At 42.5% G+C, this 14,477-nt stretch overlaps 1 protein-coding gene across 1 annotated transcript in view; it reads left to right on the top strand.

Moving 5' to 3' along the window:
- Positions 1-14,477, top strand: part of plxdc2b (plexin domain containing 2b) — a 92,860-nt gene that overhangs the window by 65,623 nt on the left and 12,760 nt on the right. The window contains exons 8-11 of the mRNA XM_030398674.1: positions 6,154-6,249; positions 6,430-6,511; positions 10,839-10,899; positions 10,981-11,134. Coding sequence (XP_030254534.1) covers positions 6,154-6,249; positions 6,430-6,511; positions 10,839-10,899; positions 10,981-11,134 — 393 coding nt within the window. The remainder of the gene's footprint in view (positions 1-6,153; positions 6,250-6,429; positions 6,512-10,838; positions 10,900-10,980; positions 11,135-14,477) is intronic.

Genomic DNA, 14,477 nt, shown 5'->3' with positions numbered 1-14,477 from the left:
TCTGATTAATAACCAGGATGCCACGCCTCTCATTACAGTGTGTTTAAAACTGATGCACATGGCCAAATTGTTCACACATGAAACATTACGTTAAACTTTGTTGTGTTTTTGTAATATATGCTGCTATTCTGATCGCCAGCTTATGTGACTGGCCACTGCAACGTGGCATCAAGAGGAGTTCCTCATAAACTGATTCTGTTTCAACTCTTTAACCACACTGACCCGTGTGCTGCCGCAGCCTTAACACACTCACACTAACACAGCTTATTTCTGCATGCTGTTGTCTGGTAACTTCTTGTTGTTGCTCAGCCCCTACGTCGCACGTGTCATTGCTCTTGATTGGTTATGCATCTATCAAAGATGCATCCAGACACATTTTGATCCATGCCTGCTGATAATGTACATTTATAAATTGGTGAGGCAGTGCCAGGCTGGTTTTGGGGGATTCTTTTTTTTTTTTTTAAGCAAAGTTAGCTTCATTAATAATTTTCCACCCACTCAGCGTTTATTAGCTACCATGAGCCTGTAAGTGACATTCTACATTTCATATGTGACAAAGTCAATGACTAGAACATCTACAAATTATAAGCTTTTGCTCACCTCTGTGTGAAATCAACGACTCCAGGAGAAAAAAAAAAAAGGAATAAAGTTGAATAAGAATAATGAAAATAAGCTGACTGAGTGCATTGTTTCATGAATCTGGGTTCAGCCTGGTCTGTTTTGCTTTAGCTCCGACTGTCACCACCTCTTCTCCAACACTGTTCCAGCACTCAGTGGGCAGCTGTGGGCACAGCTCCAGATCTGCCTCTCCTCCCATTTGCCTCTGAGGTACGGCAATTTAGGCCCATTAAATTTAAAGCAAATGCGAGCAAAGGGGAGACGCTTCAAACCTTTTTATCCTCAGTCAGACTCTGCTTCTCTCCCTCTCATGGGCTCTGATTCAAAGCCTGCCACAATAATGAGTTGTCAAATACGGTTTATTCAGTAATTTAAACTGTTTTGCTTGCGTGTGTGAAACTTGGATCATATGTTGCATTTCAAAGTTAATAACTTATAACTTAAGAAGGGCATTTTTTTTTCCTTCCTTCACTTGGCATCATTATGTTGAGTTGGATGAGGAGGTGATCGCAGCTAAATATATAGTGAGAATGATTTTTGTAAGTAAAACAAATCACCAAACACCAGACCCTTGGAGTGGGAGGATTTTCTGACATGGGCTTTGTTTTGAAGACTTTTCCTACAAGATCTCTTTCTAGAAGGCTGTAGTTGTCACTGAGTGATTTGTATATTGAAGTTGTTAGCCCAGAACTTCTAGACTTCATAAACCGAGCTGTCTTTGATGCCTCTGACACGGCATGATGAAACCAGTGTGTTCAGCTTCTTCGTTACGGAGTGATGAAATCTTGAATGGAAGCAGACTGAGAGCAAGGTGTTGTGTTGTGTTGAGCTTGAATGACGTCTCTTTAGGAGCATGTGTTCTCTCCTTAAAGTCAGAGCTGTTTTTCTGCTCTGATAAAACATCTGAGACGATCACTGAGCTTATTCTGCTTCTCAAGAAAACTTTTAGTTTAACTGAAGTGCCAAACTGATGTTAGAATGGAAGGTTAGCGTCATAATTTGAGGTCACGTATGTGGGACTATTTCTGTTAGCTCACTCGTCAGTCCACAGTGGCTACGTTTTGCTTTGACGACCAGTTTCCTTTGATTTCACACAGAACTGAACAAAATTAGCTTCTCATACTCAGCCATTATTAGTCACTAATTTTGCGAGCTGAAATGTCAAATGTCACAAAAGCAGGCTATTGTTGTGAGCCAGCAACGGCACTTTTGCTAGCTCAAATGACAACTGTCTGGCAGAATTGATCAGTTTTTACAAGCTAATTGATTAAGCTCCGAGAGCTGGTTAAAAAATGAGAATGTTGTAAATGGGGTCTTTGCACATGATGGCTAACAGACTAAAGACTAAACATTAAAACAACATCATGTTCACCAGGTTAAGATTAATGGAACAGACATTGAAAGAAAGAAATATGATGAGTAGGCTGTTATTTTATTCTAACATTGTTACACTTACTTTCAGTAGTTTTTCTTTTAATGTAACAAGACTAAAGGCTGTTTGGATAAAGAATAACTGCTGTGTTTGGCAGATGTTAACGCTATCTCGGGTAACATTAGTTGAGGTTGCTGAAGTTCCCGGCAACCAGAAAAACACACAGTTTAATCCATTCCTTACATTTCTGCTCTTAATTGGGTTTTTTGGGATGTGGGAAGGCCAAATCAAAGAAACCGCGCTCCGAACTCTTTAAATGCCGAGTATCTGCCTCACTGCGGCCCCACGCTTTAACATGTGGGGGAATCCATATCTTGACAGGCCTGCCATGTGTAGTGAAATCAAACTCTCTTCGAGCAACAGCTGAAACAAACAAGGCTTTGTTTTCCTGCTGTTCAACAAGCATGTGATATTTGTAAAGTGCACAGGTTCTGAAAGAAAAGGGCAGCATTTGCATCCTGCACCTGTCAGACCAAAGAGCTCGACGTGCCCCATGAGCTGCATGGCAGGAGTCTGTGGAGACGGATCAGATTCCAGGTTCTTGTGGTAATGTCCTGAAAGGAAAAGCTCACCCAAAAATGAATGATTATCTACTCGCCCTCATGCTGATGGAAAGTCATGTTTTGGAGTCTACTAAACATTTCTGGAGCTTCACAGCGAAACAGCGTTACAGCATTCTCTTAAATAATTGATGTTTTGAAATGTTAAAAAAACAACCAAAGAAAAAACATGTACGGTATAATCCAAGTGTCACTGTGAAGCTCAGGAAATGTTATACAGACTACGAAATTTTGCACAACTTTTCATCAGCCTGAGGGTGAGAAGATGATGACTGAGTTTGGGGTTTTTGGTGAACTTTTCCATTAAATGGATGTAAATAATGGTCCATTTAATGGTTCTTTTGATATGGGTCTAGTCACTGATAAATAGGGGCTAACCTTTAGAAAAAGAAAGAATCAGCAGTTGTAGGGTGCCATAGCTCATTCCTCCACAGGTTTTCATCTGCTCTCTATAGGATGGTTACAGTTAATGTGTTACCTCAAGTCCCCATTTGTTATTGCAGTCTTTACATACAGTAGAAATAAACAGCACGTTGGAAAAGATGCTGCTGAGAATGCTGTTCTTCTTCTTATCTGTCTTGATCTGCTTCAGATCTTATTCAGTGGCATCTTTATGAAAGAAAACTATTTTGACATGTTTTTCATCGTGTATCAGGGCAGTGAAGTTACCTCTGATAGCTGATATGTAATGTTTCCATATCCTGAGAACATAAAACCTTAATCTCAGCAGAGATAAAAACACAGAGCATTGACCACTGCAGGCTGTACCATGAAGAAGTGTTTCAACGCAGTTAATTGCCTCTGCAGCCAATTATTGCACGGCAACCATGGCAACGAGTGGGACATTATTTAACCGACTGTAGCATTGGCCCGAATTAAAAGCTCAAATAAAACCTTTTACATCGCCCCCGGGCAGAGCAGGCCAACAGCCCATCCAGTAAATGAAAGAGATGAGAGAGAAGATTTGTGGGCGTCCTGTGGCCAGGAGTGTGTAATTAACAGGTCAGGTACGAGCACATGTGAAGACCCGGGCTTTAATATACTTTCCCTATGCTGGAGTATTCATTATTAGTCACAGCGAGTTATTCTTTTCATATCCTCCTGCCTGTTACCTGATTAATAATCTTGAATCCCAGCAGAAAGATGCCAAGACTGGAGCTATTAATTATACACAGTAATCTGCTGTCATTACGTTTTAGATTTCTCACAGCTGATCCTCTTTCCTTAAGAGGAAACATTTAATAAAAGATTAAAGACATTTAATATATTGGAGATATCAGGGAGCCAAGAGTGTAATCATGAGGTTAAAGGACGTTTATTATTATTTTCTTTAACAGTACAACCCAGTCAGCGTGACATCATGCTTCTATTGATTTTTGTGCAGGTATTCCAAATGTATTGATAAGCATTAAGAGGCTGCATGGTATTGAGATTTTATCAAACACTCGTTACCATTATGTTTTATGTCCTAAAGGAGACGTATGCAAATTTTCAGGTTCATCATTTTATTTTTGTTACTACTAGAATATCAGTTCCCTCGTACATTCTCAACGCTCTGTTTTAGCTCCCGTCTCTTTAAGGTCCCTCCCCTCCAAAATGCCCAGTGTGCTCTAATTGGTTATCTCACATATGTCTGAGCTACAACACAGCGGCTGTGCTAAACTAATTCTGACGTGCCACACTAGCTTCTAGGCATAAAATATGCTAATGTGCGACTCCGTGATGTCAGAGTCACAGAAGGCGGGACTGCTGACGAGGTGTTGCAGGAGCGGTGTTTTCTGGGGGAGAGAGGAGCTTCTGTTGCTGCCGGATCATTTACATGCATAAAAATCCATATAAATATCTAAAGGAAAGGAAAGAAAAAATGAAACAATATGTCTCCATTAAGAGAGTGAAATTTTGTATAAATGTATTATCTTTAATTTTGACAATTAACCCTCTTATGCATAATTGATGAGACAATTAAGTAAATCTGCCTCTGCTTGATAGAATCAGTGGAAGGTAACTAAATCCTCATTAGGTGTTGTTTATGTTGTGGCTGAGAGCAGGCTATAATTGATCTGATTTGCGGCTTCCTTCCACCTACAAACCAGAGGCCAGCGAGGCTGCACAGTCTGCCCACACATCAGCAGCCTCAGGCTGGAGATCTGACCTTCCTCTGGCCCCCACCGTGTCATTAGGCACCTGATAATCCCTTTCCCAGGGGCAAGAGGAAGTCAGGCACCAGGGGAGGAGAGGCGGGGAAACGAAGGGAGGACTTATTCTCAGGTTAGACCGAGCTGGCTCACATTTGCTGCTTTGATCAGTTGTCCCGTGTATAATCAAAGCAAGCAGGTCTGCAGGGGAACAACATCCTCTCACATGGGTAGAACAACACTGTGGCAAGTGCAGCCAACATTTCCAGACCAAAACTCAATCAACCAAACAAAGAAACTAACATTAAATAGTGTGAAATGAACAGTTCAACATTTCTTTCTGCATTCTCCATTAACTGATTTATTGGCCACTTGGGGGCAGTGTAAACAAGGCATGACCACAGTACTGACATATTATCACCTTGTTAGCAAACAGTTGCTTATCATCAAATAATTTTGCTCTTGGACAGAGCCAGGCTTGCTTTTTCTCTGTTTCCAGTCATTTCACTGAGCTAACAATGTCCTGGCTGTAGCTTCAGATTTAACAGAAACATCAAAATGAAATCAATCTTCTCGTCTTACGACAACTAATGTCCCAAAATCTCAAACTCCCTTTAGCTGTTACGATGCTATGTGATAAATGAGACTCACAAGTCACCCCTTGATATATGTTACACAGCCATAGTCTGGCGTATTGAATTTCAATTGAATTTTTGTAGCTCATTGCTCAAGCAAATATAAGGAAATGTCACGGATTTAGCAGTTCCTCAGTGTACACTTCTTTTCATCCCAGTGATTTGTTCTACAGATTAAATGTTAAGTTCCTGAAGCGCCCGCATAGAAAGTCATAACAATCCAATTACGGTTTAGATGAAGAACTTTATTAACAGAAGCAAAGGAGTTATTATCAGATTTGGTAAGATGCTGTGCACGAAAAGAGCCTTTTTGACTTCAACAAAGGGTGTAATTCATCCTCTTTTCCATTTCCACTGATGATGCTAGTGAAGATGCATGGGCAGCAAAAGCAAGCAGCCCATTCTACTCTGACCCATATGAGCTATAAGGGCCAGAATGCAATGAGAGTCAATGATGTTTTCTAATCAATTGCTCCATCTCACACCGGCTTGATGACTTGCTGTTACAGATGACTGGGAAGGCAGCCTTTCAACACGGTTCTGATTGATATCAGCTCCCAGGGGAAATTGCTAGCGTCCATTGCCAAGTCATGGGCTGACACTTTGGGCACAATGAGAGGGGAGAGATAAAGTGCTGTGGTAGCATCCCTTCCGACCTGATACTGCCTCCCGCTCTCTTTCTTCAGGGACCACTTGTCCCAGTTCTTATCTCTGGGTGGAAGATTTGTGGTGGTTCGCTCTCACACTCTGTCTCCTCTTCCCCCAAAATATAGATGTGAGACGGAGGACAATCTACGAGTACCACCGCGTGGAGCTGACGAAGACAAAGATCACCAATTCTACAGCCGTGGAAATGATGCCGTTGCCCAGTAAGGAGGATTTATTGTAACGGCTTTAGGCTCAGTCACTGCACGCTTCTGGTGTTATGAGTGTTATTGGATGGATTCCTCCTTATTATATCAACCTTTTTCCTTGTCTGTGTGTCCATTAGACTATTGATTGTATAAATTGTTTTAAACCTGACATGTTTCGACCTTTCTCCCCTCCAGCCTGTCTCCAGTTCACCAGCTGCAGCGCGTGCATCTCTTCACAGATCAACTTCAACTGTAGCTGGTGCCATCGGCTCAACAGGTTGGACTTTTAAACAGCTTTTTCTCGAATGATTCACCTTTGACTTCTTGTACTCCTCTCCTCCCGACACATTCTTACTACGGCTGAAACGTCAAATGTCAAAACATAGTGAAATAAAAGTCGAGTTTCCCAGATCTCGAAAATGTCATCTTCATGTAATTACTTTTCTAGTTTGCACACAAGCAAACGTTAACGCTGCTAACGCTAGCTAGCTTAGGGAAGGACAGATCGCTGGGCACATACTGTAGAACTCAGTCTTTTTTACATGTTTTTTCCCACAAACTGGCAACAACCAAGACAGCATCTCTGACGCAGTTGAACGCTATTCAGAAAATGGAAATGTAGTTCTACCATTCAGACGAGGCAGCAGCTCATTTTAACATTCATTCGACTCACACCTGTTCTGTCAACCTCTGCTCCGCTTCTCATCTTATCCTTCCCGTCTCCCCTGCACTTCAAACAAAAGTAAATATTTGAGCTGCTAAAAGAAGTGTTAGCGTGCCTCCACAGAGCTTCCTGGCGGCTGAAACATGAGCTTTGTTTTGCTGGACGAGAAAGTTTGAGTTAAAAAGACAGAGAAGAGAAGCAAATGATAGAGATGAGATGATGTGTTGTTGAGGCTCATTCGGGATGATTAGGGATCTCTTCTCTTTTGTTTGCTGCTGCACTTTGAACGCCTCATGCATCAAATATTAATCTGCCATGCATCAAATGTTGACTGCAGAAGTGTGCCGCAATTCAGCTCTGTCCGTTGGGATTTGTTATTTAAGATTTACACCGGGTTTTGAATTTGACTTTCCTTCCGCTCTGCATCCTACATTTTCCTGCCTTTGACAGAGACAAACTCATTTACAGCACAACAACACGAGGAAGTGTTTCACCTCCCAGCGATTTATGGACACCACTGAGAGCTACTGAATGGCCGTAGCAGTGATCTCATTAAGCTGCATTTTAATTAGCTTTCTAGCTGTGTTAATATCTGACTGTTCAGCCTTTCTCTGCCCTCTGTATCCTACAGCCTCTTCCTTTGAAAAAGGCAAAACATGCTTTGAACACGTGCTAATTAAAAACCGTGGCAGCCTCTTTGGCTTCGGGGGTTAATGAAAGGCGCTGACATTTTAAGAGAGCAACCCTAATGAACTTTTCTCACAGTGAAGTGGTGGGAAGGTGAGAGCGCAGCGCCTCGGCTATGATAAGTTCTGAACTGAATCATATTGTTGCGGCTCATGTGAGCAGCCGCTGCAAAAGCAGGTCGATAAAGCAGGACTGAAGTCCCGGCGGACGTGAAGTGTCTGTGTAGCTGAACATTGATGTGTTTAGAGGCCTTGCAGGGGTTTGTTTACCCTGAAAAACACAGCTGGTGAGCATTACAAATGCAGCTCGTAGAAAATTAATGTCTGTTGTGCAGACAGATATTGAGTTTTAATATGTCTATGACTCCCAGGAAATTATTATTGCATACTCTTACGTTGAGAAATTGTATTTGAGCTGTTGTTGCGCTGCTCGACAGTCAGGGAGGTATTCAGTTCCTTTACTAAAGGGAATATAATGCAAGAATTTAACACATTAATAAAAACAGTATTATATGTAAAACCGTGTAATAGCCCCGTTAGTACACCGTGTTATTGTCAAGTTTGGCCCCGCCCCTCTGTGAAAACGACGCAGTCTCTCATGGTCGAGTCATCAACAACAGACATGCTACATCTGGTTACATTTTCAAAATAAAAGCATCTAAACTACTTGGTTAAAGGTTTCGTTCACAATAAATGCTTCACACAGTCACTACTGGCTGAATATGTCTCCCAGCCACCCTCAAAATCCTCTTGATGCAGACATTCTGGGTCTTTGAATTGCAATTGTGCATTGTTCCCAACATTATTGCTCCCTGCTGGTGCTGCACTTTCATACAAGAGTATGCTTTTCCCGTCGGTGACTCAAACTGTCGCCCTAACATGTTGACCTTTATTTGTCAGCAAGTACGTCTTTTTTGAAAGAAAATTAAGCTGCTGAAATTCAGCAAATCCCTCATTCAAGCTCAAATAGTATCTGCATGGCCATGAATTTGAGAAGGCATTTTCAGAAGTGGGAATAAAATCCGAGAATGAAATCCATCCATCCTGCAGCGAATACGGGAAACCTGAAGAGAAATATTCTATTTCATTGGATCATTTATATTCAGATGAGGCACCTCCACCCATTTGTGATTAAACGCATTGTGGCTCACTGCACTCAATGGCAACTGGCTGCGATGGATGCCATTGAGAAGAAACACAACACAAGCTCTCCATAGGGACAGGTCTGACCAAACCTGCTCGATAATATTGCGTCTCGTTTTGTTTCCATCTCCCCTCTCTCCGGAGGGAAAACCAGTCAGGGAAAAGTGGGGGATTAAGCAGAGGAATCTGTCTCGCCCGATTGAACAGATGAGGCAGAATTCTTTTTTTTTTTTTCGGTGGGGGGAATAAAAGTAATGGGATGATTAGAGAGGTAGAAAGATGAAAATGGACTCTTTCACATAAAGCCATTACCATAACAATATGTTCTCCAGAGAAATGGAGCCTGCTGGGGATGTCTTAGACTCTAGTGGAGTCACATTGTCCTCCCTTCACAGAGCGCAGATATCATTGCAGGTTTTAGACCACTGCTTCCCTGCACTGTGAGTCGGTCAGGTTAATTTTGTATAATTTTTTTATATACAACTCCCACCTGAGTGACAAATAATTTCAGCTTTTTCCACTGCAGCATGAGTGGGTTCACCACTTTGCATACTAACTTTAACTCCCAGACATATGATGGTGTTTGTGGCGGAGGGCCGAGACAGGATGATGTCGGGTTCACCAGTGGGCGAGTTATAATTTTGATCCGTTTACAGCATGAAGGATTAGAAGCTGCTGCCTCGGTTACTGTCTGCCTTTCGAGGTTATTAGAAGTCTTGGACCGTGATGCGGCGTCTACTCAACAGCACCCTTATCCCAAGGCCCCATGACCCATTGAACTTCCCCCTCACGGATCCTCTGCCTTCATACTGTACAGAGCCGCTCCCTCCTTGAATCCGGACCTCAGTGGGAGGCGGTGGGAGGTGCAGATGTTTGCCTCTCAGCTTGATTCAGAGTAAAATGATATATTTACATCTCTGACTCCTGAGAGTGCAGTTTAGATTATGCTACATGTCTGTGAGAGGGTCAAGATCAGTTTACTTGTCATAAAGAGTATTACTGAGCCTGTGTAGCTCTTGAAACAATCTCAATTTGGGCTTAAAACTGTTGTCACAACTTGTGATCTAGTATTCAGGATTATGTTGTCATCACTAAGAGCTGCTGTGTGTTCGTTACCCAGTCTACAGAAGGAGAAAATCCTCCTCGACAGACAGTGTTGCACTTTATGTCAGAATCGACAAACCAAACGCTGGCTCTAGTGAGGGCATTTTGTTCAGTTGGATGCAATCTGCACCCTTTTTGCCAGATTCCACTAAACCGTCCACACTGTGACCTTTTTTAAAAGACAGAAAAACACATATTTGGTGAACAATTCTGTTCATATAGCTGTTCCTCAGGGTCATCCCAAGTCAGAGCGCATTAGTCCAACAATTGAGTTGTTCTATATACTATAAGTGTTGTTGGGGTTTTAACCTCTTTGCACTGTCTTCCCCTCTCCATGAGCAGTGGAAGCAGCTGCAGTCGTGGGACTCTTCAGCTGACACTGAGACAGGATTAGATTTTGAGAAATATATCTTTTTATATCACTGAGGCAGCTATCTGAGATGGAACAAAACACAAGCTCCCCATAGGAACAGGTTGGACCAGACCTGCTCGGTAATACCATCTGCAAAATGTTTTTTTTTTTTTGCATCACTGTGTCCTAAAAACACTGCACTGTAAATTGATTTTGAGTAGTTTTGAAGAGTTTGAAGTGTTTTTACCGCCTGAAGAGGGTCTAAAAATATATGCCATTAGTTGATTAATGGTCAATGTCAGATCCAGCTCATATTAAGGACCAGGGCCCAGAGTAGACCCCATTAACTTGTGTGGATCCATATTTTTTTCAATTTGAGATAGGATGTTCTTCGACATTTTCGTTAATTTCTCAGGGAATGACGCGTAGCTCTTGATGAAAAAATCATATTTAGGTAGCTGGTTCTGGTTCTCTAAATTTTTCAGTAACACTTTATGTTAACGTCCTTGTTAAGCGCTTATGACAAGGACTTTTAAGAGAAAGTGTTACCATCTTTTCTGTAAACTGTCTCTCACAAGTGCTCCCAACCGCATATTATACAACAATAGTTGTTAAATATACTGAAGATTGACCATTTGCCTGATATTTGTTTCAGATGCTCCAGTGGCTTCGACCGCCATCGGCAGGACTGGGTGGACAACAGCTGCCCAGATGAGGTAAGCAGTCAGAAATTCGTACGCATCGTTTTTCTTTTTGAGAGACCGCACACAGCCATGACAGCACTTCTCATCTTACAGACTAAGGACAAGATGTGTGACATCATCGACACCACGTATCTCTACCCCTTCACCACCACGATTGTTGCCAAAACGACATCCAGGAGCAAAGAGGCCACTGCAGGCAGGGACGCGCCCTCCACCTCCCACCCTCCCACCAGCGTCCCCACTGAAGGTAAAGTAGAATACGGAGCTGGAACGAGGCCACGGTGCATATTGTTTCGGAGCCCAAACCTGACAAACCAAACGGTGATGGATGCTGTGCTCTGGCAAGACGTTAAATGAAGTGCACTTGCTGGAACTGCTCTTTATTGGTATTGATGCGTTTCCTCTTTTACAACATGCAGAAGACACTTCTCTCTTTTGGAGACAGCATAAATATGTGCTGTAGCTCTCCACTTAGGCTAGAAGAATTAATTCCAGATGGCAGGCAGTGGAGCAAAGCACAGCAGCTGTGTTTGTACCAACTTTTAAACAATGCAGATTGAATTGGACAAATCTCACCAGTCCAAAATAGATTGCACCCACACAACCCCGTGATCATGTTGCTCAGCTCTGCTGTCTCGCCATCAATCTTTGTTCTCAGCTATCTTTTATTCGTTAAACGTCCCTGTCTGATAGTTGATCGGATGACATATCAAAAGTAATCTCATCCACTATTCTTCTACTTTTCATTTTTGAGGTTAATTGTGGAGCATTAACTTTTAGTATTCAACTGAAGGCGAACGATTGGCCACATTTTCATTTCTGAAGGCTGAACGTTTAATGGGAAATTAGACTGAGCGCTGGCTTTTGTCAAAGTAAGTGGAAAGTGACTTCACAATCATTCTGGAGTTTAGAGAAATTGGCTCGATCTGATATCGAAGCTCTCTGAAAGCTGGCCCTTGTTATTACCTGTGTCCCCGCTCTCTCTGTCACAGTCACATTTTACTCAGAGCTCTTTCTCGTCGGTTCCGGTGGCTTTTTTAGTGGAAAAGAGAAAACTGATAACCAGGACAGAATGAAATTTTATTTTGGTTAAACAGTCAGTCAAGAGAAGAGGACTTTGTCAAGTTGTGTTTCCAATAAAGCCACAAAGGCAATATACAGATATAAAACCACATTTGAAATATGTATATATGTGTGTTATGAATATATTTCTGTAAGTTAGGAATATAAATGGCTGGAGATACAAAAAAGAGATGTAATATCTTTCAAAGGTACACAATAATTTATTTGTCATGATTACAGACGGTTGCAACAAATGTAAATTTATGCTACAGAAATTAAGGAATGTTCAGTTCTACTCAGTTCAGATCAGCTCTACAGTAAACGTCTCATTCTCAAATCATTACAGAAATCTGGAGAGAGAATTCAACTTTATTAATATATATTGTTATAGTAGTTTGCTTTTCATGTACACATGCACGTACAGTATTTATGTATAGGAGATAGTGGTGGTTTCATTGTTATCTCCATCCATCCATCCATCCATTTTCATCCGCTTATCCGGGGCCGGGTCGCGGGGGCAGCTGCCTGAGCAGGGACACCCAGACTTCCCTCTCCCCGGATACTGCCTCCAGCTCTTCCGGGAGGACCCCAAGGCGTTCCCAGGCCAGCTGGGCGACATAGTCACACCAGCGTGTCCTGGGTCTTCCTCGGGGTCTCCTCCCGGAGGGACATGCCAGGAACACCTCCCGAGGGAGGCGTCCCGGGGGCATCCGAAACAGATGCCCGAGCCACCTCAGCTGGCTCCTCTCGATGTGGAGGAGCAGCGGCTCTACTCTGAGCTCCTCCCGGGTGACAGAGCTCTTCACCCTATCTCTAAGGGAGCGCCCTGCCACCCTGCGGAGGAAACTCATTTCGGCCGCTTGTATCCGGGATCTTATTCTTTCGGTCATGACCCAAAGTTCATGGCCATAGGTGAGGGTCGGAACGTAGATTGACTGGTAAATCGAGAGCTTCGCCTTTCGGCTCAGCTCTCTCTTCACCACGACGGACCGATACAAAGACCGCATTACTGCGGCCGCTGCACCGATCCGTCTGTCAATCTCACGCTCCATCCTTCCCTCACTCGTGAACAAGACCCCAAGATACTTAAACTCCTCCACTTGAGGCAGGAACTCTCCTCCCACCTGGAGGGAGCAGGCCACCTTTTTCCGGTCGAGAACCATGGCCTCGGATTTGGAGGTGCTGATTCTCATCCCAGCCGCTTCGCACTCGGCTGCAAACCGCCCCAGGACATGCTGGAGGTCCCGGCTCGAAGGAGCCAACAAGACCACATCATCCGCGAAAAGCAGAGATGATCTATATCTCCTCATATAAAATTGAGTAAAGATACATTTTAACGTGATATTTTCAGTAGATATGTTGTCGAAGATAAAATATTTCATCAGTCACAGTAACATGCTTCATTTCGGCTTCACTGACAGTGTTTCCCAGCCATGTTCGAAGGGGTCGTGTTCCTTTTGATATTGCAGTGTGAAGAACTGAACACACGATTCACTGAACCCCAGCGGGAGTCTAACCCGAACCATACTGCAGCATAATCTCAGTTATCTAATGCAAATCCTCTTTGAAAGGGGGCACTCAGGATCCTTCTGCTGATGATAGGAAAACCAAGGCCAAGGTGTCCTTTAAAGTTAGTCAAGTTTCATCTGTTTTTTTCCCCCCCCTCTTGTTTCCAGAGACACGAGTGTTACGAGTTGGCTGAATTTATGGAGCCAATTTTCAGCCTTTTTATGGCGTTTTAAGCAATTTCTTTAAGTAAACAGGCAATTAATCTAAATCAGCTCCAGATGTCGTGATGGTGAATCAACACGATAGGAAGGAGCCACTCACTTACTGTCATCACGAAACACTGTGTAAATAATCAATACCGAAAGCAAACACACTGCTGTATGTAGTGTGTTGTGTTTAACTGTGTGTGATATCTGGGAGGCAGAACGGGCAAATCAGTGAGCTGTCATTCATTTCAGAAGTCCGCTCTTCTGTGATGAATTAATTTTATAGCATCCTTTTAAGAACATTAGACCCCATCTATAGACAAGGTGAGCCTGTGAAGGACGTATGTCTTTAACTTTGTATCTGACTGATACTCAGAGAAACTTTATTATCCATAACAAATTGATGGAAATGTGTCTTTGACCTGCCTTTAAAGATAAGTGTGGCATAAAAGAGGAGGAAATGGGCAGGATGTAAGGTAGACTGTCCTTCACTCCTTGTTTGAGATGTAAAGGATGACACTGATGACATCAACCTTTAAAGGCAGGTCATACATATATATGTTTTCATTTTAAAGGAATACATTAATCTCCAAAACAGCATGGAGCTGTAGTTTAGTAGTTTACTTTCTGACAATGAGTAAAATGTAGAATATCTAAAGATTTAGCTGTTTGAATGAAGGATCTTCTACATAAGGAGGCTTATAATATTATTGCATCAAACCATGAGCCATGAGTACATCTGACTCAAATTACATATGTGTATTCTATTAACTAAATGTGTTGCTTAGATGTATTCTTGTGGTGTGTATGATA

Source organism: Sparus aurata, chromosome 19 (genome assembly GCF_900880675.1).
Source record: "Sparus aurata chromosome 19, fSpaAur1.1, whole genome shotgun sequence".
Classification (NCBI taxonomy): domain Eukaryota; kingdom Metazoa; phylum Chordata; class Actinopteri; order Spariformes; family Sparidae; genus Sparus; species Sparus aurata.
The sequence above is the reverse complement of the archived record's forward strand: the minus strand, read 5'-3'. Positions and strand labels throughout refer to the sequence as shown.